The sequence below is a fragment of the Penicillium malachiteum genome (genome assembly GCF_028827825.1).
Source record: "Penicillium malachiteum strain IBT 17515 chromosome Unknown utg000005l:1.0-9002435.0:326005.0-9005861.0, whole genome shotgun sequence".
Classification (NCBI taxonomy): domain Eukaryota; kingdom Fungi; phylum Ascomycota; class Eurotiomycetes; order Eurotiales; family Aspergillaceae; genus Penicillium; species Penicillium malachiteum.
Window position 1 is genome coordinate 6,119,997 of NW_026643099.1, and position 23,215 is coordinate 6,143,211.

The following is a 23,215-nucleotide window of genomic DNA, read 5'->3' on the forward strand; positions in this document are numbered from 1 at the left end:
ATAAAGGGAAGGTCAAGAGATCAACATAGAAAAATGTCATGTGGGAAAAGCGGCCACGCCCAACATTCAACAACTTCATCCTTCTCCACTTCCCCCCACGGTTACTACACCACCCGACGTGATCCCACTCTCCATTCTAAGCTTGGACGCTTCATTCCCTTGAATCTTCTACTTTCTTTCGTTGTTCCCCGCGCTTAGGCGCATTCTCACCTCACCATGGACGTCGTCGCGGCCGTCTCGGGCTACATCTCCAAGATGGTGACGGCCGGCGAATCGGCTTCAGGGTCTTCGTCCGCCAAGATGAAGATCCTACTCCTCGATAGTGAGACAGTGGGTATAATACAACTGAAACTAGCTTGTTCAAGAGTGGGCACTAACTCTTTGTGATATAGGTCCCCATCGTTTCGACTGCGATCACTCAATCCGCCCTCCTTAATCACGAAGTGTACCTGATTGATCGTCTGGATAATGCTGCGCGCGAGAAGATGCGACATCTGCGATGTCTTGTCTTTGTGCGCCCATCCCCGAACTCCATCCAACTTCTAGTCGATGAGCTCCGGGAGCCCAAATATGGCGAATACTATATCCACCTAAGCAACATCATCCGCAAGTCATCCCTCGAGCGCCTGGCCGAGGCCGATAGCCATGAGGTCGTTCACTCTGTCCAAGAGCAGTTTGCAGATTTCTTGGTGATAAATCCGGACCTATGTTCTTTCGGGTTGGGATTCCCCTTGGATCGCATTTGGAGTCAATCGCCTGATCTGTGGAATGCGGATTCGTTGCAGAGAACCACAGAGGGGGTATTGGCGTTGCTGCTATCTTTGAAAAAGAATCCATTGATTCGATACGAAAAGAACAGCCTATTAGCCCGTAAATTGGCCACCGAGGTTCGCTATCATCTTACGCAGGAGGAGCAGTTGTTTAATTTCCGCCGGACGGACACACCACCAATTCTGCTCGTTCTAGATCGTCGCGATGATCCCATTACTCCGCTACTCACACAGTGGACATACCAAGCGATGGTTCATGAGTTACTTGGCATAAATAATGGACGAGTGGATCTGCAGGATGTTCCGGAGATTCGACCGGAGCTCAAGGAGATCGTGCTAGCCCAGGATCAAGATCCGTTCTTCAAGAAGAACATGTATCAGAACTTTGGTGACTTGGGCCAGAATATCAAGGAATATGTGGAACAATACCAGACGAAAACACAGACCACTATGAATATTGAATCCATTGCCGATATGAAGCGGTTCGTGGAAGATTATCCAGAGTTCCGCAAGCTCTCAAGCAACGTGAGCAAGCATGTCACCTTGGTGGGCGAATTGAGTCGGCGCGTGGGTGAGGACAGTTTGCTAGACGTGAGTGAACTTGAACAAAGTCTGGCCTGTAATGACAATCACGCCAACGACCTTAAGGTATGTTTCATAGCACCTACTTAGCATTTGATTCGAACCCTTCTAACTCGTATTATTTCAGTCTTTGCAACGTCTCATCCAATTGGAGAATGTCCAAGCTGAGAGCAAACTACGTCTCGTAGCTCTTTATGCCCTTCGCTACGAGAAACAGCCGAATAATGCCTTACCCATCTTACTTGACCTACTTGTCACAGCCGGCAATGTCCCCTCTAACAAAGTTAACATCATCCCCAAGCTTCTCGCATACCACCACTCCCTACAGGCCCCACCAGTGGCTGGCGGATTTTCCGACCTGTTCGAATCCTCTTCACTTTTCTCCGGTGCTCGTGACCGCTTCAAAGGACTGAAGGGCGTCGAGAACGTCTATACACAGCACTCACCCCGACTGGAGGTAACACTCCAGAACTTGATTAAGGGACGACTTAAGGAGATGCAATACCCATTCCTAGAGGGTAGTGGGCATACTCGCGATAAGCCACAGGATATTATTATCTTTATGGTTGGCGGTGCCACATATGAAGAGGCCAAGATGGTCGCGCAGGTGAATGCCAGCTCTCCTGGTGTGCGCGTTGTCCTAGGTGGAACATGTATTCACAATAGTACTACATTCCTGGAAGAGGTCGACGATGCTGTCAACAGTTGGCCCGAACCAAGTGCTTCGACAGCTGCTGGACGGCTGCGACGAGAGGTCGGGCGATAAGCGTTTGGATCGCATGATACCGTTGAATATTTACTGCACAATAAATCGAACAATAGTTCTTACCATTTATTCCATCGATCATATATACGTATATTGCTATATTACTATAAATGGTAGCTATAACTTTTCAATATTAACAGTGCACTCGGTACATACCGTGAACAGTGTGGGTCCCGCACCCCATAATGCGGAGACCAAGATTTGACCTTCTTTTCCCTTCAATACTCTGCACCATACACCATGGACCAGTACTCCCCTCCAAAGGGAGGGCCTACTTCTCCAGCTGCCTCTCGAGAACCAAGATTACACCTTCCATCAACTACAGATCCACCAGGTCCCCAGAATCCCCCAAGGCCGCTGGTATGGCTGGTAAGTCGTACCTCTAACCCCACTTGACTCATAGTCGATGCGCAAGTCGTTCCAATACTAACATAGCGCTATGAAATTTCCAGATCTTCGGTGCAACAGGGCACATGGGCCGCTCACTTGTCAAAATCGCACTATCCCGCAATGACCTCGTCTCGGCCGTCGGACGAACCTACGAGAACAGTCCAGAGGCGATGAAAGAACTCGAAGACGAACACGAAAACTGCCTCGGACTCCTCTGCGACGTACGCGCCCGCGAAACCGTGAAACGAGTAATCGAACAAACGATCGCGCGATTCGGGCGCATCGACGTGATCGCCAATTGTTCCGGGTACGGTGTAATCGGCGCGTGCGAAGACCAAGACGAGTTCGATATCCGGAATCAATTCGAGACGAATTTCACCGGCACATTAAACATGATCCAGTTATCACTTCCACATTTCCGAGAAAGACGCGCAGGTCGATACCTTATATTTAGCTCCACATCCGGCGCGCTCGGTGTACCGGGGTTAGGACCGTACTGTGCGTCAAAGTACGCAGTTGAAGGATTAATGGAGAGTATGCTCTACGAGGTGGATAGCTTCAATATTAAAGGGACGTTAGTTGAGCCGGGTCATATGCGTCGCGATGATATTGGGGATCTGGTATCACCCTCGTTTATGGCTGCGAACCCATCTGAACATAACCTTTCCTCGCCTTTACCCCTGTACGGTCATTTCTTGGTGAAGCCTCCGAGTGAACCGTATAATACGTCTACATCTCCAGCTGCTCACGCTAGACGGATGCTTATGTGGCTTGGTGATAAGCAGCCTGCTTCGGCTGTGAAAGCAGCTCATCTTGTTTGGGAACTTGGACATTGCTCTTATCCTCCTTTGAGATTGATTCTCGGTACATATGCTGTTGAGAGTATTCGAGATCGTCTGAAGTGCATTATTGAGGAGATTGAGGATTGGAAACATCTTAGTTTTCCGTTGGGAGAGGTGCAACCTGCTGGTCGTGAGAGATCAGTTACGCAGACAGAAGGCAATGACGGCAATACATGATGACCATAGTCTGGATATTGTGCAACAAGTCTGTCTATAAATTCCACCGTGGCCCGCCAGAGCCTTTTGCATGAATTCTCAACATTCATATCGCCGTCCAAGCAAAGAAAGGCGTCTCGATGGCACTGCTTCTTTGCCAGAAAGCCTGCAACTCTTACAAGGACTCGAGAGCTCCAGGCATTCGATATCTATAGAAGAGTCGCAATCATGTGCTAGCTACCAGCTTGCGATAAACAGTGGTGACCAGTGGTTCTCCATGGGCCATCTATGAACCATATCATATAACATTTGAATAATGAATGCACGATTTTACACTTTTAAATATTTACTACTACATTAATCATACTACATGTACATTGTATTGTATTCATTACATAGCAGCTATTCCTGGAGCCCTGGAGGATTTCATGATAATGTAGGCACTTTACATGCCAGTTATAAAGGAATAGTATCCCAAGTGAACCTTGGATGATATAACTTGAACAGAACCTTGGAAGAGATAAGCGAATTTCTCATGAATAAAAAAGCCACCAGGTAGCAGCAAAGTAAAATAAAATAAGAATGGAAAGGGGGGAAAAAGAAAGGTAAGGACTGGGATTGAACCCAGGACCTGTTGATTCTTCCGTCATCGTGATGTGAGAGAAGCTTCAAATTTTGAAGATTTTATAAGAAATCAACTAAAATCGATGAAAATATAAAAGAAGTATCAGGATGACGAGCGTAGGTTAGAGCATCTAGTGAAGAATTAAAATATAAAAAGATAACATAAAAAAAGTGCAAAAAAGAGAATCCTACCCAAGACCCTCACCACCATTACTTAAAACCATGGTGAGTTTCTTGGATAGACTTAGATGGTTTCTCACACCGAAGTGCGATAGCCAACTAGGCCACCGGAAGGATTCTCATTGCTACAACTTCCTGATTTATCCCTATAACAGAGATGATGTTATCCTTTTTAGGCATTTCCAGGCAGCCTATACTAACTAGTATGTACCTCTAATGTACACCTAGTTGAATATTAATGTCTCAAGGACTTGAGAAAAAGAAAATATACAAGGGCTTCTGTTCATCTTTCTTCCATTGATAATAAAAAAAATAAAATAAAAAGTGGTTAGATGCTTGATATCAAGTTGTTACAACAGGAGATATCAACTTGAAGGATAGCAAAAAGATGGACTCGCGGGGAATCGAACCCCGGACCACTCCCATGCTAAGGGAGTATTATACCACTAAACCACAAGCCCATTTGATGACGTAAGAGTAAATACATTGACATATCAAATGTTACTAACAAATATTGAAAACTTAAGGTTGGAAGCTATATACAACTACATAACAACCTTGGAAGGCATACTACTACCTGCCTAGGTAGATACTAGAGAAGATACTAGAGATAGTAATCAGGTACCTAGTTGTATTCCAATGTTAGATAGAGTACACAAGCTACAGGCGATTAAGAGATATTGATAAACGTAAACATGTCGGGACATGGATCTATGTATATATCATCATGGAGACAGAGAAGATAGAAACAAAAAGGGAAATCATAACACGATTTGTCCAGCATCAAATCAATCCATTAGCATGAATGACACAGGTCTCCTTCGCATGCCAGATACGGCGTCTTCCAACCACATCAGCACCAAAGGTATCTTGAATAAAATCATCATGAGGAGCATCATTTTCTCCCTTTTCATGGGAATCAAATGACCGCAAAATACGTGCTTCCTCAACACTAGCACCGACCTCATATTCTCCACGACAGAGGACCGTTAGGCCAATAGAAGCCTGTGTGGATCCGCCACTAGGTAGAATGGGAAGTGCTTGTTGAAGCATACCAGTCCATGCGAGACGACGCGTGAGATCCAACGCAATATTATTCGGCTGGTGTCGCAAGCTAGGCTGTAGACGGAGGAGTGGGTGGATAGGACGTGAAGAGCGGTTGCGGATCGTCACAGACAGTGTGAGAAGGTCGTCAGCCTTTGCTTGGAAGCGGGAGCGGCCAGTTTGAGTAACTGCGGAGGAATCGGTGGATGGCGAAGAAAGGGAGAATGTAATTTCGACGTCCTCAAGGCGAATGGATTCAACCATGCGAGCATTAAGACGAAGATTTCGGAGGTCAATTGTACCTTCACGGCCGGTAGATTCTTCTTTCCAGCCTCCTAGCATTCTTTTTAGGAGCTCCTCTCGGAACCAGAACGCTTCCCGAGAAGCTGCCTCCGCTTCAAAGGAGAGTTTATTGGCGCTAACGACGAATTGACGTCGAGTACCTGTGTTGACGACGGGGATAGATGCATGAGGGTTGTCGAGGTAGACCCGGGGAAGGACAAGGACAAATCGAGAGACTTGACCAGGCTGCAGATGTCCATCGACGGAGTATTGGCCATTATGCTCATCCTTTGACAAAGCAGAATGCTCACCCACTCGCAACCACACAGATACAGGGCTTGGCCATGCGTTTCGCAGGTCGAGTAAGACAACGCAGTGGTCTGGGCCATAAGATCCATTTCCAAGGCGGGTGAGAACTTGCGAAAAAGGATCATGATCTGTGGCTGCCAATGGCAGGTCTGACTTTTGGACAGCGTCCGAGGGTGACTCAATATGGTTTCGCCAGGCAAAATCACCACTGAATGGCAAAATATCACAGCGGGCAACTTCCACGCTTGCATTCACTGTGACAGTCAAGGGTACAAACAGCTGCCGGGTGTAGAAGATATCAGGCAGTTCGCCCTGTTTGGTTCCAAGACAAGAGTAGTCTATTTGAACGGTGGTATCTTGTAAACCAGGCTTGCCTAGCACATCAATTGTGAAAGTGGCCTTCTGACCTGCAGGAATCGAGGAGTCCTCCGCATCAGGGCCGTCGCGACGCCAGCATAGGGCCGGTTGAGTTGTGAGCTTCAGTTCAAGCTCGTAAATCTCTACCGGCAAAAGATCTTTGTTTCTAAGAGCTGACTGAAGCTGCCTTGTCGTTGAGTCTTGGAATGTGAATAGAACAAAGTCCACGGGGCAAGCAGAAGTATTTTGGAGCGTTATGGTGAACGATTTGATCTCTCCTTCCAGTACCATCATCGCTGACTGTGAAAGTGACATCGACTCGATCAAAAGTGACGGTTGCTTACCAATAACCTTCACCTGGCATGTCTCCGTCTCGGGGCCCTTCTTGACTGAAGTTTTCCCATCCTTGGAAGTTTCCGAAGACCATGAGACCGGTCGCTCTGAAAGGGGCTTCTTCGAGGCCAACCCTGTTCGTTTGAACTTAACCTCAGGTTCAGGTTTCCAAAAAGTCTTGAATATAGGAAATCTTCGCATGCGACAATGTCGTACTTTAACAATACATCCAGTGATGGTAAGACTGCCTTCCTCGCGAGCAGTGCCAAGGACAACAATGTCCTGAAGCGAAAATGGGGGAAGGATGATATTTTCCGCTACGCCTTCAAACGACACACCCTTACTTTCAAGCTGCAAGTGTTCAATCTCGACCTCGAACTCGTAAGGATTTTGAAGTGTGACTCGAAATGAGGCAGCTTCATCAGTCACAGTAAGCACCTCTAGGGCCTTGCTACTAGGCTTCGCGAAGGGGTTGTATAAGAATGGATCCTTTTTGGATTTGTCCGACGGAGTGGTAACAGCTTGCAGCTCTGACTTAAGTCGTCGAACAGGTCTTCTAGGATCAGGCAGGGCTAAAAGCTGGACATCACGTATGAGGAAGTCATCCCAGTACTCAGCTGTCATGTCGGATACACCTAGTCTGTTTGCGGCGCCAACTGTACGCTTAATGTTATTCAAGAGACGAACTTGCTCATCTCGCGGAAGATACGGCGGCAACTGGTTGGATTCTCCCAGCATCAAGTCGCCTCGGATAGTTTGTAAAAGTTCAACTGTGAAACGAAGGACACCTTCAAAATCAGGCAGGGCTTCACAGCAGTTGATGCACGCTTTCAGAACGTCGATCTTGAGATTGAGATCACCGTATCTGTCCAAAACAACATGTCGGAATGATCGCTCCGCAATGCCAGTAACTGATTCGTAATCTGGACACTCATCTGAGCCTCCGTGTGCAGATGACCGGCTCTGTCGCTTCTCCCACTCGTAGAATGCAGAGGGCTGGACGCCATATATTTCACCAATGGTAGCAAGAAGGAGACGGACGCTCTTTTCCATATTGCCTGGGCCAATATCGAGGGCATTCACATCAAAAGCAGTATCGCTTAGAGATGCCAATCCAGCAGCAGGGTGAATTCCTACCTCTGCAGCACCAATCTTCCGTGCCTGGACCAGACTTGGTACCATAACAGTAAGAAGCTCACGCATTATGAAAGCTTTCTTCCGAGGCAGATCAAGCGTATTTAGAACAGATATTACACCCACAACAATGGGCACTGCATCGGTGGCAGGCAGGTCAGCACCCGGAGCGAGTGGCAAAGCGCGATACAGGAAATTTGCAATCTCTGACTTGCGAAGCAGTACTGTTCCACGTGGGAGCTCTGGTTTGAGTAAGGGAATGAGAGGTTCGTTCATGACAATATGTTTCAGTGCATTATCGTCCAAGGAGCCATCCCGAACACGGGCTGATACCATGAGCCTTGATAATCGAATGACGGTTTCAGAGAACACCAATTGCGGTAGAGGCTCATCGGTGATGTTGGCGGCCCGGGTGTATAGGTGCAAGATATTGTTTGAAAGGTCAGGTAACAGGTTTGCGAGATTTTGAAGAGAGATGATCCGGTTACCAGCGGTAAGACTAGCTGTCGAATCCCTGTGCGACTTGGAAGACTTATCGGCTGTGGGATAAAGGACCGAAGGAATTGTAAAATCCATACCAGCCCACCCAAGCATTAGAAGACACAGCAGGATTGACTCCAATGCTTTACCATGCCAGATATAATCGCTCCCCGCGCGAGCATTGCTTACTGCTTCGATTAGCTCCTTTAGCGCATCATGCCATCTTCCCGCCTGCAGGAAAAGAGTTCCAATGACGACACCAGCTCTTCCTTTGATACGGTTTTTCGTTCTGTCGGTTGCGCTCACGCCGCTAATTGACATTCGCTCGCGGCTATGCTCCTTAGCTGATGCCACTGACGGACTCTTGCTACCGGAACGGGCACGCGTGAGATGGATCGAGCGAGTGATCTCATCGAAAGTTGTGGCAGTTTCAGAATTCGGAGTTTGAGCACCGGGGTCCGACGGCGTGTCAGGTATACCATTGGGATTTGCGGATATCTGGGAAGGAAGTGTCATCCGATGTAACAAACGATCGACCGGCCGAGGTCGAAGTTCCGGATTTCGAGATGGACCCCATGAGGATGTTTTTGGTGACTCAATAGTTGGAATAGCTTGAATCGTTTTTGCGAACTCGTCCAGTTCCGATAGCAAGACTGACGTGATGTCACACAGGACCGTTTTCATTGTGGTTGCTTTTGAGGCCTCGGGACGAGGAACCCAGAGCACATTGTCCGGACCATTAGTGAGTTTCTCCAATCCATCATAATCAAACACCAGAAGCTGGTTCACCAATGCTCGCGGACTCCTCTCCCTCACTGTGCCGAGCTCTTCCAATAGCTGATCGAGTCCTTCTGGAGTTGGATATTGCTTGTTCGCACCGGAACTTGGAGAAAGCTCGGTACCGTCCGCGATTGCGATAATCACGAGAGGCTCCCTGTATATCTCGAATGGGAATAGTTCGAGGTGCGACGTAGGAGGAACGGAGAAGGACAAATCGTAAAGTATCATTCCTGTTGGAAATGCAAGCGGCGAAAACATGTCTTTACAAAATCATTGTCAGCGGATTTTTATTCCATATAGTCCTTAAGTTCAGTGGGGTTCACTGCGTACTTCGGTTTGGTCGAGCATCGGGACTAATGTCCCCTAGCCGAACGACATTCTCAGCTTGGAGTCTGGCTGCGAAGCTCAGAAATCGAGATCGCTTGATTTTGCCGATTGGGAGTAGTAGCGCTCTCAGCCGCACAGGCGCAATTGGGGACAATGGGTCGACCCCCATGCTGTCATTTAAGTGAGGCCGGAGTATTGGCCGCGGGATAGCTTAAAGCTGCACCCAGAGAGTCTGACTCGAGACCTCGCTGATGCAAGGCGAGCAGCAGCAGGGGAAGAAACGTTGTATGAGCTAGAAGATCAAAGACTGCTGCTAAAAATCAACCAACGCTCAAATCATGAAGGTCAACTGCCCACCTCCGCATGGTGCTCCTGAAGCCGCGATGGAAACATTGCTGACATAATACGCTGATCTAATCGTCTGATAAGGGCCAGGTGGCCGATAAGAGTGTTTGCACTGTTTGAATTAGAACAGATGTACAGAGTACATCACCTTCCAATTGCTGTACAGCCTGAATAGTGGACATGTAGGTAGTAATATGGATATTCTATAGTTGATAAATGCTAATTTTGTGGAGAATTCCTTAAGTATGTATTACTTCAAGTTGTATCTGGTAGACTACTGTGTTTATTTCCTTAATTCTCATCATTTTATCTAGTCTATGAGTTCAAGGACAGGCTATCAATGTACTACCAGAAGGAGACCTTTCCTCTGGCTTCAATAAGGAGGGCTTTAGCATAGTCCATCAAAAAGCGCTTTTCCATACCTTGACTGATATCATCTGCATCCCAATCATCCATATACATACTCCCTGGCTTTATGCCCCACCTAGAAGGTGGGTCTGATATCCCGAGGCTACATTACTCCGCCAACGTGGATAAGCAACAATACATACTTGAAGTATGTACTAACCTTAGAACCTTCAAAGACTCTGAGGTCTTTGAAGCGAGAAGAAATATCATATAAATTATCTGGACCATGATAGTACTAGTGCATATACTAACTTTCAAGATTCATGATTAGCATTGAACTCTAAGCACAAATGAAAGGCGGTGTAAAGGGCGGTGAAGTATAATGCCTTGATTAGGCTTTATCCGCCTCATGGCTACCGCGGCATGTTCAACAACTCATTGCTTTTATTTGTTCCTCAACATACATACTCTGTCGTTTCCTTTTGATCTGGGTCTTTTCGCTATCTTCTGGACTCTCAATATCAAAGGACGACTTATTCTTATCAATATCGCCTTTTCACTGCAGCGTTTAGCGCCTTGTTTACCTATCTTACATCTTACAAAAGATGATCTAGGCTGTCACTTTGATATTTATTTCTGGAGTCACGGTTGATTTTCGATACACAAAGAATACGCCTTGCATTTTAACACACCAGAATGGCTTTGAATGTTGATTTCAATGCCCTGAAGGCCCGGACCATGGGGTCTGGTGCCGATGAAGAGGCAGTAACAGTGGATACTCGGGGCTTAATCTCCAAAGTTCTAGCACGATATTCGGGGAAATGGTAAGTATATATGACTATGATCCTTCCTTTTTTTCAAACATTCTGATTCTCAATATCTACTACTAGGACTGTTCTTCGAGAGATGATCCAGAATGCTGCGGATGCCTCCGCGACGAAAGTGACGATCAAATTTGAGACACTCCCCTCTACTACAGTCCCATCGCCATCATCAACAGACCCAACAGAGCAGATCAAGCATACAATCACAAACCATACCCTTCGACGTCTATTGATATCAAATAATGGACTTCCTTTTAGCGAAAAAGACTGGGCCCGATTGAAGCGTATTGCAGACGGAAACCCAGATGAAACAAAGATTGGTGCATTTGGAGTCGGTTTCTACAGTGTTTTTGATGACTGTGAAGAGCCATTTGTCTCTTCAGGTAGCCAAGCTATGGCTTTTTACTGGAAGGGAAATTCACTGTTCACTCGGCGTCTGGATGTGGGTGAAACATCGAACCAAGAGACAACTTTCGTGCTGGACTACAGAAATGATTCTTCTCCTATTCCATCTTTGCTTCAGCTATGTCAGTTCTTGTCAAGCAGCTTGACTTTTGTTGCATTACAGGAGATAGAGTTGTTGTTGGATGACTGGAGTCTGCTGCGCTTATCAAAGAAGACTGCGCCTGGGGTTAGCGTACCCATTCCTAAGGACATTGAAACCAAAACTGCAGAAGGCCTTATGAAGATTACTGGGATTACCCAAGAAATTGCTCAAGTTGATGCTGCATGGATGCGAATTGTGGAGTGGAATCCAAATGCCAGCTTGATCAGTTTCGACAACCTACGGGACACAACAAGTTCTCTGCGCAGTTTTTTCTCCAAATTTACTGGTCAAAGTGCATCTGAGAAAGCAGCTCAATCTCAAAAAGCACATAGACAGGTCGAAGAATCCGGTAATATGACCGCTCTCTTGAAGGCAACAGTATTCTTGCACATCAACACTGCATCGATCCAACCTTCTATCGGCACTAGCTTGAGCAAAGAGCTTGAGAGAGCCACTCGAAAGCCCCCACCTAAGAGAGCTACAATCGCAATCCTGACTCCATCCTATGAAGCTAACGTCGCTACTGGGGCATCTGCATCACAGTCGGAAATTCTCGCATCCATCTTACCTTCAAAGGGAGGTCGGGTCTTTATTGGATTCCCTACAGCTCAGACTACAGGTCTGAACGCTCATATTTCTGCGCCATCTGTCATTCCTACAGTTGAGCGTGAGAGTATCGATCTTAACACTCGCTACATCAGTAAATGGAATCTTGAAATGCTTCGAGCTGTTGGAATAGTCTGTCGGATCGCATGGTCTGCTGAGATGAGTACTATCAAGTCCAAAATTGCAGCCAAGATTGGACCAGAACGCTATTCAAAGATTCGCAAAGAGGACATCAAGGATGTTCTTCCCGAGGCAATTCATACTGCAAACCAATTTGTCTTCCGCGAGTCGACGCCATCCTCGATCCTCGGCCAAACCATCGAGGATGCATTCTGGATGTGCAACAGGAATGCCTCTATCGAAATTCTTTCTACGTGTGGTGTTATTCCTAGTCACCAGACACGCATCGCCCCCAAAGACCTTAGCTTTATGGATTCGATACCTTCTCTACCTGACGACTTTGTGACCTATGCGAAAGAATTTGTTCAAAGACTGACGGAATTTGGTCTGGTGACAGAGATTACGGTCTCTGACATCAAACGAGAACTAGAGGCCAGTACACTCCGAGCTAATCAGGTTGTCGAGTTCTTGACCTGGATGGGCCGAAAAACCGTGACTGGGCAGCTTGATAAGCTGTCGGTTCAGAGTCTTCTTCGAGTCGCTGTGGCTAATGATGAAGATCGAGATGGAAAACCTACACGGCTGATCGTCTTTGCCGATATCACCAGCTTCTTGAATCCCCAGCGCATTCCGGCAGATCTGCCGATACCACCATCAGTCATACCTTTTCGGTTCACTAAAAGCATGGGGAAGCAGGACCTCGAGGCATTAGGATGGGTTGAATTAAATACTGTTCCTTGGCTCCGTTGGCTTGTGACGAATGCCGGAGATCGCAACTTGCTATCCGCGGATGAGGATATCACACAAAGTGCTTCTTTCTCCGGACAGGTTCTTCCTGTTCTATCTAAACAGTGGGAAACCCTTAGTCAACCGGGCAAGCAGACCGTTGTCAGTATCCTTCAGCCCAAGACTGTGATTCCAACGAAGCTTGGAATGAAGGAGCCCACTCAAACTTACTTTGCTTCTGTGCGGCTGTTTGATGATTTGCCTGTGGTACACGGCTTGAATGGCGTCAAAGAAAAGTTTCTGGTATCACTCGGGGTTCGCAAGACTGTTGAACTGGGAGTCATCTTCGATCGCCTGATAAATGCCCCAAGCTCAGGGGATACTAAAGGAGCCTCTCGAAAATGGAACCATGTGGATCTCATTCGATATCTCACTTCGGTTTCGGGAGGATATTCCTCCAAACGATATCAAACGACTCAAGGATACGAGTATCTGTACTGCCGAGGTGACCGAAGGAGCAAGAACTGCGCCTGGTACTCTCTACAAAATCTGCGAGTTGTATGAACCGAAAGACCCGCTTCGTGCTTTGGGTCTACCTGTGATCGAATGGCCAGGCATCTACAACAATGCAAGCAATGAAGGGAAATTCCTCTCCATGATGGGCCTAAAGGGACAGCCCTCGGGAGCTGAACTCGTTCGGCTCATGATTACCAGTGATGCAGAGAAGAACAGCGCCCGCAAGACCAAGGCCTTGTCTTATTTCCTTAATGAGTATCATACCAATGGTTACGCTGCATTCGACATCAATGCAGTCACGGTGCCATTTCTCCCAGTGGAGAACTCGGAAAATCTGGCATCGCCAAAGAAGTGCTTTACGGATGAAGGGGCTTCATTATTTGGTTTTTCTATTCTTCAGAAGCAGCTCCATCCACATGCATCTAAACTAGGCGTCAAGCCTCATCCACCAGTATCTGACTGCCTTGAGATTCTTATTCGTCAACCACCGGCTACTCCAAGAGAGGCTAGAGTTATTTTCAAATATTTGGGTGGCCGAGCCTCTGATCTGAGCCCGCGGGATATTGAACGCGTTGGATCATCCCCGATCATTCCTATTGCCACAAGAAGCCAATCGGAAAAGACTCCTCAGGTCCGTTTCGTGGCGCCTCGTGTTTGCTATCTGGGCGAGGGAGAAGACTACAAAGATATTTTCGATTTTGTAGACTTTGGGCAAGAGGCCAACTTCTTCCTTCTGGCCGTCGGTTCCAGGAGAGAACCAACAAAGGTCGAGATCGCACGAATGCTTGTGAAAGAACCAGCCCGGATCTCAGCCGCATTCCAAAGCTCCGAAAAGTATCTAATGCTTCTGAGAACTCTTGCCGAAAATCTCTCTTTACTTAAGAAAGACAAAGATCTATTCAATGAAATGAGATGGGCAAAATTCTTGCTGGCAAGCCGTGACATTCCACCCCAATCTGCTGGCAAATCCGAGAAGGTGAAGTCGATTGAAAAGGATATCTTAGGCCCAGAGGAGGACCTGGATATTCGCGAGTGGAGTCTTTCCAGCGCTAAAGATATAGTCGTTGTGGATGACTTCCAGAGCTTCAACCTGTTCAAAGAGCATATCCTTGCTGCACCGCAAGAGGAGGCACTGGAAAACTTCTACGTTGCCCTTGGCGCCCTTCCACTCAGCCAATTGGTCGAAGAACAAGCGCGGTTTGGAGGCATTGCAGCTGATCAATCGGCAGCTGTTAAGCTACGCAAGGTCGTTCTCGAGCGAGCACGGCTATTCCTACACGATCAACCTGCAGATGCAATTCAACGTGGGGCCCGATGGTTAGAGCATGACTTCACCGTTCAGGTGGTCACTTCCATCTCGCTCACAAGATCACTCAAAGGCAGACGTGTATCCCACACCCAAAAACGGAATGCGATCATGGCTCGTCTGTCCAATAGCTGGGGCCTGTGCATTTGTCCGGGCAAATATGACTTGTATGAAATTAGTCAATCTCTGGTGCACTTGATCTTGAAGCGACCAAAACTTCATTCAACTCTAACTTTGGAAATGTTGCTGAAGACAGATCTACTTGAACTTCGTGCTCGAGGCTACAATGTGGAACGCATCCTAAGACAGAAGGCTCAGGAAGCTCGAATGGCAGAGGATCAGAGGCAGAGACAGTTGGAGGAAGACCGAAAGTTTTTGCAAGAGAAAGAGGCTGCTTGGGCTGCTCAGCAGCAGGCCCAGCAGGAAATGGTACAAGCACAGGCACAGACCCAGCAAACACAACGATCGAGAGACGAGGGCTCTGAGGGTCAATCAAAGGCCACCATGCCGGGCTTTTTCCCCGAGTCGCCAAACAGCAAGCCAACTGCCGAAGAGACTCAGCTTGCGCACCCCGATCCTGTAGTACCAGACAGGACTTCCCGTGGTGGATTATTTGCTAATCTCAGCAAACGATTTGGTCTGGACAATCGTTCTGGGTCAACTCCCAATCCAGAGCAGTCACGTTCCTTGCTTCCAGAGTCCCCAGGCGGTACTCAGCCGCCTCCACCTTATTCAAGCAACGACCCTCAAAACCCTCAAAACATTCGCCCGGAGCAACCTGTCTCTGTCAATTCTCCACATCGCTTGAACCAAGAACTTCTGTCTGCCGTGCAGGCTTGCCGTCCTCATGGATCATCAAATGTTTTCAGTCGCCCGGAGACAAACCAGATCTCAGCAAGTCAATCCTACTGTGATGAGCGACCTGGTCACGATCTAGAATTTGTTGCCACGCTGCCTAGTGGTGTGAATGTGCTATTCGTGAAAACAATCACCGAGCGATCTGCTTTCTTGGCGAACAACCAAACTGCTATCAACATGTTCGCGTCAATTCTTCTGGACTGTGGCGGTATCTTCTCGATGCGTGCAGACAGTCTAAGTATTTTCTATGATCCTGGCGGCAAGACGATTGCATTTAACCGAGCGGGTAGCATCTTCTGCAACTACTTCTACTTCCAGAGCTTACATGAGAAAGCTCTGCTTCAAAGTTCTAACCCAGATCGCACCGATGCCATTGTCTACTGGTGGGTCATCTTATGTCATGAACTGGCACACAATCTTGTGGCCGATCACAGCTCTGCACATAGCTACTACACTGAGGGATTTGTGGCTCAATATTTCCCCAAGGTGGCTACTAAGCTTGCCTCTCTTCAACATACCCCAAGAGCGGCATGATCGGTCAAACAAGGAACTTCACTCCACTTTTTTGTCTCAGTTCAACTTTTCTCTGTTGAAACATTGTACCTGATACCCAATTCTGTACTTAGATCTAGATCATGTAGTTTTGGCCATACAATAACCGTTGTGGCTACAATGACTATCCGTTCCGGCGGTACCCGTTTTTTGCCTGAACCAGCCCTGAACCATCCCAACCTTAATTTTTCTCCTCGGCAACATTTTGAACCTCACCTCCGAAAAACAATACATTTTTAATCCCGACCATATTCATTTCACTCGTGTTCGTATTCAATTTTATATGGTCATTCTTCCGCGGGAAACTGGCCTAGTGTGCCGATCCTGATAAGTCTGACCATAACGCCACTTTGACCGCGACATGGAATCTTAGCGGGATACAACCTGCATAAGAACAGAAAAAAAGCTGCTGGGATCAGTATCGCCCTTGGCGTATCATAGGCCTGGGGTGCTATCATTATAGCAATCACTTGCTAGCCCTGGTCATTGACGATTTTCAAATTTGACTATATCAATTGCTACCCCGCCACGACTCTTATCTATTACATTCATCTCACCATGGCGCCACTACTAGGTAGTTGGGACGAATCAACCACCTCAAATACTCAAAATGACTCTTCCAAGGCCGTTTTGTATGTTGATGCATATGATTCCTTCTCGTACAATGTTGTCGCAATGCTTGAAGAGACTCTGGGAGTGAAAGTCACTGTGATGACCATAGACTCTGACTGGCCTGATGGAAATATGCATGAATTCTTGCGCCATTATGAGGCTGTCGTTCTCGGACCTGGTCCAGGAAACCCCAATTTACCAAAAGATGTTGGTATCATGAAAGATATCTGGAATCTCCATGACGCCGAACTACTTCCCGTCTTTGGTATCTGTCTGGGATTCCAGAGTCTCTGCCTGCGTCATGGTGTTTCAGTTGAACGACTTCCATTCCCACTTCACGGACGAATTTATGAGTTTTCAACAACGTCCAAGGATTTGTTTGCTGGGATTCCTTCAGTGGAAGTGACGCTGTATCATTCTCTTTATGCGAACCCAAGTAGTTCAACTTGCCCTGCGACTTCATCCATGGACGACTTGGAATTTTTAGCCTGGCTATCAATTGGTGAAAATGACAGTGAGACCGCCCCGATTCCCATGGCTGTTCGTCATCGACAAAAGCCTTTCTGGGGTGTACAGTTTCACCCGGAGTCTTGCAAGTCAGAAAAAGAGGCTTGCAAACAACTCCTTCGTAACTGGTGGAAGATGGCACTGGCCTTCAACAAGTCCGTTGCACGGGAAACATATGGCTCCCTACCTGAAACGATAATCACAACTCAAGATGAGACAAGTCCATTCCCAGATGTCGCTTATGAACTTTTGAGATGGAGCTCTTCGACATCGAATACCTCAGCGCATCGGTTAATCGAGCAAGGAGACCTGACTGCAGAGGCTATTAGCGAGATTTTCAACAAGCCAGGCGCTCCAACAGTTATTTTCCAATCCGATGACCGATATGGTGTCATCTCAATTCCTAGCCCGGGTTCCTGGCGGCTAGAATACAGCGTGGAGTTACAAGAATTAACCACGTTCCAATTGGGGGAGTCTCAAGTACTCAAGAGGAGTCTTACCGTGATTCAACTCTGGGATGCCCTTCGATATCTGATGGATATGAAGAAGGTTGATTCTGGCAACCCTCAAAGTCCTTTCTGGGGCGGTTTTCTGGGTTACTTTTCCTATGAATTAGGTCTTGCCTGTCTTCCTCATCCCAGGGATTCATCACAATCAAATGGATCTCAGAGAGATTCCAACCACAACACATCAACGGATCCGTCAGTTCAGGATCCTCCAGACGTCAGTTTGTTGTGGTGTGAACGAAGTATTGTTATTGACAAGCAGACTGGCACGGTTGTCGCACAGTCTACTTGTAAGTCAGATGACCAACCGGGCAAGTGGCTCGACGATGCACTGCGACTACTCAAGCATCATTCTAAACACGCTACAATCATTGAAAAGTCCGATCTCGAATTCTTAGATTCCACTCTCCGTCATGGCGTGATCTCATTCCCCAAAGAAACGGATTATAAAAACCGAATTGAGGCCTGTAAAGCCGAACTGGAGGCTGGCGAGTCATATGAATTATGCCTCACAACCGAGACTTCAATCACCTTGCCAACCCCAGAGACAGAACACGATCGCGTTGTGTTTCCGTGGAAATTACACAAACGACTGAAGAAGTACAATCCTGCTCGATTCAGCGGGTTCGCCGATCTAGGCCATGTCAAAATTGTCAGCAGCAGTCCAGAATGCTTTTTGAACTGGGACCGTGACTCTACACTTGAGATGAAGCCTATGAAAGGCACTGTCCGAAAGACACCTGATATGACATTGAGTAAGGCCAAAGAAATCCTAGCCTCAACGAAGGAAATGGCCGAGAATCTCATGATAGCCGATCTCATCCGACATGATTTATACGGTATCTGTGGATCTGGTGGAGTCCATGTTGAGAAGTTACTCGAGGTTGAGGACTATGGTCGAGTCTACTCCATGATTACACATGTGAAGGGTAAGATTCGACCAGATCAACCTGGATACTCAGTTCGACACATCCCTCAATTGAACACGCCTAATATGGCTGTTCATGGCCTTACAACACTGCAAAAATGTCTGCCTCCCGGGTCCATGACCGGTGCACCCAAGGAACGCTCATGCATGCACCTGAAAGAAATCGAAGGACGCAAGCGTGGAATCTATTCCGGTGTTATGGGTTACCTCGACCTCGGCGGTGGTGGCAGCTTTGCAGTGCTGATTCGCATGGCCTTCACTTGTAGCTCATCTGATACCGACTCTCAACAGGTCTGGCGGATTGGAGCTGGAGGAGCCATTACCACTTTGAGTACAGCTGAAGGTGAATGGCAGGAAATGCTCACCAAGCTGGGTACTGTGGGGAACATTTTTGGTCCATTCGATAGTGAGAGCTGTTGACCTTCTTTTTGATAAAATTCTCTTGTTCATATTCATCAGATCGCGGAACACTGATGTGTTTTCAACATCCGCATCTTGTACCTACATCATGTATTTGAAGTTAAACTTCATTCAATTCAACATAGAGCGCTGGGCGTTATTTATTCTGCTTAATTTGATTTTTTCAATAAAATTCTCTGACTTTAATATGTATCTAAAGAATGGAATTTGTTCTCTTGCATACTCGATTACTCCATAATGATTAACTCCATCATAGACATGCAAACAAGCTAAACATGAGCTCTCCGCCTATCTAATCTCCACCCCGACTTTGGAGCTCATAGTGAATTCCTTTCACCTTCCGTATTACCATTCCCCCTATAAGGCCTTTTATTTCAAGAGACTATCTTCCTAAAATATTTCTCTGGGCCATACAGTGTTCAATATGGCTGGCCAAGATGCCTCAATGGAGGAAATCCTCTGGCGATCTCCCCCGCACGTCCAGATGATGGGGGGGTTTTCTACACTCAAATAACAGTATGTCCACACAGTTGAAGCTCCAGAGAAGTCAGCACCGACTTAATTAACCTGCTCAGTCCTTTTCTACTTCGCCGAGTCCCCTTTCTTCGACCCAACCTCAAACAACGCCTCCTTGGCCATCCAAGCCAACTACAACGAAGCCTTCCGCCATTTCGTCGAAACGCGCGAAGCTTTCGAAGCCCGCTTAAAGACCATGTCTGGTCTAGAATTCATTGTCTCATATGACCCCTTACAAGCGGCAGCGCAGTCAGATACGCGCTTCGCTCACGAGCCGTCGAATATCTGGGTGATCCGAAAGCAGAACCGACGAAAGCGCTCTGGCATGGACGATGAAGTGTCCGTGATCTCTACGTACTTCGTTGTAGGAGATTGTATCTATATGGCACCGTCTGTGGCCAGCGTAATTGGCAACAGAATTGTATGTCTTGGTCTACCATACGCTTCTCTTTTTCACACTAATGGTTTCTTTTCTCGTTTAGCTCTCCGCTGTTACCTCGCTATCACGACTTATGAAAACCGCATCCACCCTCCCAACTTTTACACCATCCTACGGACATACATATCTACCACCCATGGCCCGCGCAACCGAGTCCGGCGCACAAGCATCACAGCAAAGCAAAGAGAATACACCCATGCCCGATGCCGCAGCCCCCTCCACAGATGCCCAAACAAGCAAAGCCGGACTCGGTATCTCGACAAACTCGAGCTCCAGCTACCGGGATACCCGAAGTCTCGCAGAATCATTCACCCTTTTCGCTCAATATGGCGAGGAATTCATGGATGAGACGCCACTAGTAGGTGAACCAGGCTCATTCATCATGTCCCGACTAGGTGGTGAAAGTGATCGCACAGCCAAGAATACCGTGTCAAAAGCCTCCGTGAATGTATCAGGCAGTACACCAGCCCCGCCTGGACGAGTCTCAACTCCGCAGGTTCGGGTTGATACGCCAGGAAAGGCATCTGATCAGGGGAATTCACCTCCTAGCTCGGGGGAGAATAAGGGAAAGCGGAAAAAGGGTCGGGTTGTGAGTTGATTTGCTTATTATGATACCCTCTTTGTACGACATCGGAATCTCTTAATAGGATTTTAAAATATTCGATGCGATTGAGTTCATTATCGTACAATAACTCATAGTCTATTCATCGTGTAGTAGTGTCAGCTCGGGGCTTTCTCATTCTATCCGGCTTATACTTGGAGTACATTCAAATGAGTCATTTCACCTTAATGATAGTAATAAGTAAATGTAATTGCGGGGCTTGCAGATCATACATTAACAGTAAAAAACCATGGAAATCAATTAATAGACACGATGTAAATCCTTGGAATGGACAAATGTAGCCAACGGAAAGCCCAACGTGCATCTCTATCTTATCGTGGTGGAACCAGCTTCCATTCATTATTCTCGCCACTTCCTCTATTCCTCTCTCTATAAATACCTGAATCCGGATAGAATCTACATTAGCCTTCTCTACATTCTCTTTGAATACAATCATCATGACACAAAACAAGCAGGCCGTGATCTGTGTCTTGTGAGTCAACCCCACCATATCCTCCCCGCCATCCCCTCACTATATCATATGCGCTTGCGCAACCATACCAAGAACACAGCCCTGGAGGATGTACAGGAAAGTAAACTAACATCATATAGCTGCGGTGCCACAGCAGGCAAAGACCCAATCCACTTCGAGGCGGCCCGAACCCTCGCGCAAGAATTCCACAAACACAATGTTCAACTCGTATACGGCGGCGGTACAACAGGACTGATGGGCGAGATCGCCCGGACACTCGTTAGTCTCTCAGGACCTCAATCTGTACACGGTGTTATCCCTCGTGCGCTCGTGAAAGTCTCCACAAAGAGTAATGGAAACGGGAGTGCCGACGCAACGCCTACAGAGGGTGGGAAAGCCGCTGAGCGTGTAGTCTCGGAGTCCTTAGACGAGGAGGGAATCCCGGAATCAGAGTACGGCATGACAACTATTGTGCCGGATATGCATACTCGCAAGCGATTGATGGCGACTAAGGTCCTTGAAGGTGGTCCTGGATCTGGGTTTGTGTCGTTGGCTGGTGGATTTGGAACTATTGAGGAGGTTATGGAGATGACTACTTGGAATCAGTTGGGCATTCATAAGGTTGGAGTTGTGTTGTTGAATATTAATGGGTACTGGGATGGAGTTTTGGCTTGGGTGCAAAATGCTGTGTCTGAGGGCTTCATCAGTGCTGAGAATGGACGCATTCTTGCTGAAGCGAAGGATCCAAAGGAGGTTTGGGGGAAGCTTTTGGAGTACCAGGTTAGCAGCGAGCGGATGCAGCTGAACTGGGGTGAAGAGTGATTCGATTTCTTTTATTTTCGGGAATTTTCCTTTCGTTAATGTTCAAGTCGAGTTTCGCATTGGGAGCGATATACACTTGGAGCCAAGGGCTTGGAGTTGACAATACTCGGGCTTATTACTTTCGGGATATCAAGATACACCCATAGATCATCATGGAAATGAATGTTGTGGGGTTCAAGAGATACTCAATATGAGATAATTGCATAGAAGGCAGCGTTAGAATTCATGTCTATGCGCATCATTAAAAACAAGGAAAAATTATGAATCAACCTCCATGGACTCGCCCTCTCCGGCACCAGCCGATTCAGACTGCTCCAGCACCTCCAACAGAGGAACGGTCTCTTGGCCCTCGTAAAGATTGAAGGTCTCAATCCGGGCCTTGGAGCCCTCGGGAGCCAATCCAACCACACCAACTGAGGTGTTATCCACCGTAAGCTCCTTATCCTGAGACAGAGTTTCCTTGAGAGCACGCAGACCGTGTGTAATCAACTCATCGCGGGTGCAGTCTTGAAACTTATCCAAATTTCGCTCCAGGTATGTACGTGCCATCTGTGAGCGAGCACCAATAGCACATGCAGCCATCTCGTGGGTCAGACCAGAGGGCTGGAACTCAAACAAGTGCGGACCGGCCTCATCAACACCGGCAACCAGTAGGCCGACACCGTAAGGGCGCTTTCCGTAATGCTGCGTGTTGGTTTGGGCACGGTCGCCGATCTGAGAAACGATACGATCCAGAGGGATTGGGCGACCGTAGGTCATCTTGGAACCGAGCGATTGCTGCTTCATGAAGTTGGAGAGGACGCGGGCGTCTGATGCCAGGCCGGCGATGGCAATGGCCATGTGCGAGTCGATCTCGATGATCTTCTTCTGATAAGAGGAGAGTTCTTCGGCATTTCGCTACATCGTTGATGTTAGTTCCGTTGTTTCAAGCTTGCGACCTCGAGTTGGGATAGCGAACCTTCAGGCCGACCAGCACGGCATGTGTCTTGTTCACCAATCCCACTACCACTGATCCTTGCTTCACTGCTTCTTGTGCGTATTCCACCTGGAATATCCGACCTTGCGGGGAGCTTTGGTAATTAAGTTAGGGTCTGATGGATTGCAAATCGCAGTTGATTGGGAGGGGAGGGATCCTAGGGACCATCTTACAAGGTGACAGCGTCATTGTCGTAGTTGTTTCTGAACATGGTGGAAGAAGAGGAGATGAATTATGGGAAAGATCAAAACAAGTAAATCAACCTTGGTGTAATGAAACAAGAAAGATATCAAATGACAAAGGGTCTTAACG

At 47.3% G+C, this 23,215-nt stretch overlaps 8 protein-coding genes across 8 annotated transcripts; 6 read left to right on the forward strand and 2 right to left on the reverse strand.

The window, feature by feature from the left end:
* Positions 1-216: 216 nt before the first annotated feature.
* N7483_012271 (Sec1 family protein) lies at positions 217-2,118 on the forward strand (the record flags this gene model as incomplete). Its single annotated transcript, XM_057095698.1, has 3 exons — positions 217-330; positions 393-1,418; positions 1,480-2,118. 3 exons carry the CDS (start codon positions 217-219, stop codon positions 2,116-2,118), a joined length of 1,779 nt encoding a protein of 592 aa, XP_056941669.1.
* Positions 2,119-2,358: 240 nt separating this feature from the next.
* Positions 2,359-3,527, forward strand: N7483_012272 (SDR family oxidoreductase; the record flags this gene model as incomplete). Its single annotated transcript, XM_057095699.1, has 2 exons — positions 2,359-2,487; positions 2,571-3,527. The coding sequence occupies 2 exons, from the start codon at positions 2,359-2,361 to the stop codon at positions 3,525-3,527; spliced, it is 1,086 nt and encodes a 361-aa protein (XP_056941670.1).
* Positions 3,528-5,093: 1,566 nt separating this feature from the next.
* On the reverse strand, positions 5,094-9,525 carry N7483_012273 (TRAPPII-specific subunit TRS120; the record flags this gene model as incomplete). The annotated part of the gene is made up of 2 exons (XM_057095700.1): positions 5,094-9,289; positions 9,360-9,525. 2 exons carry the CDS (start codon positions 9,523-9,525, stop codon positions 5,094-5,096), a joined length of 4,362 nt encoding a protein of 1,453 aa, XP_056941671.1.
* Positions 9,526-10,745: 1,220 nt separating this feature from the next.
* On the forward strand, positions 10,746-16,086 carry N7483_012274 (histidine kinase-like ATPase domain-containing protein; the record flags this gene model as incomplete). The annotated part of the gene is made up of 3 exons (XM_057095701.1): positions 10,746-10,873; positions 10,940-13,187; positions 13,249-16,086. The coding sequence occupies 3 exons, from the start codon at positions 10,746-10,748 to the stop codon at positions 16,084-16,086; spliced, it is 5,214 nt and encodes a 1,737-aa protein (XP_056941672.1).
* Positions 16,087-16,662: 576 nt separating this feature from the next.
* pabA (aminodeoxychorismate synthase pabA) lies at positions 16,663-19,077 on the forward strand (the record flags this gene model as incomplete). Its single annotated transcript, XM_057095702.1, has 1 exon — positions 16,663-19,077. The coding sequence occupies one exon, from the start codon at positions 16,663-16,665 to the stop codon at positions 19,075-19,077; it is 2,415 nt and encodes an 804-aa protein (XP_056941673.1).
* Positions 19,078-19,501: 424 nt separating this feature from the next.
* Positions 19,502-20,630, forward strand: med6 (mediator complex subunit MED6; the record flags this gene model as incomplete). Its single annotated transcript, XM_057095703.1, has 4 exons — positions 19,502-19,572; positions 19,595-19,623; positions 19,653-20,014; positions 20,076-20,630. 4 exons carry the CDS (start codon positions 19,502-19,504, stop codon positions 20,628-20,630), a joined length of 1,017 nt encoding a protein of 338 aa, XP_056941674.1.
* A 461-nt stretch (positions 20,631-21,091) lies between these two features.
* N7483_012277 (LOG family protein) lies at positions 21,092-21,927 on the forward strand (the record flags this gene model as incomplete). The annotated part of the gene is made up of 2 exons (XM_057095704.1): positions 21,092-21,126; positions 21,246-21,927. The coding sequence occupies 2 exons, from the start codon at positions 21,092-21,094 to the stop codon at positions 21,925-21,927; spliced, it is 717 nt and encodes a 238-aa protein (XP_056941675.1).
* Positions 21,928-22,185: 258 nt separating this feature from the next.
* pre5 (proteasome core particle subunit alpha 6) lies at positions 22,186-23,114 on the reverse strand (the record flags this gene model as incomplete). Its single annotated transcript, XM_057095705.1, has 3 exons — positions 22,186-22,824; positions 22,886-22,997; positions 23,077-23,114. The coding sequence occupies 3 exons, from the start codon at positions 23,112-23,114 to the stop codon at positions 22,186-22,188; spliced, it is 789 nt and encodes a 262-aa protein (XP_056941676.1).
* Between the last annotated feature and the right edge of the window lie 101 nt (positions 23,115-23,215).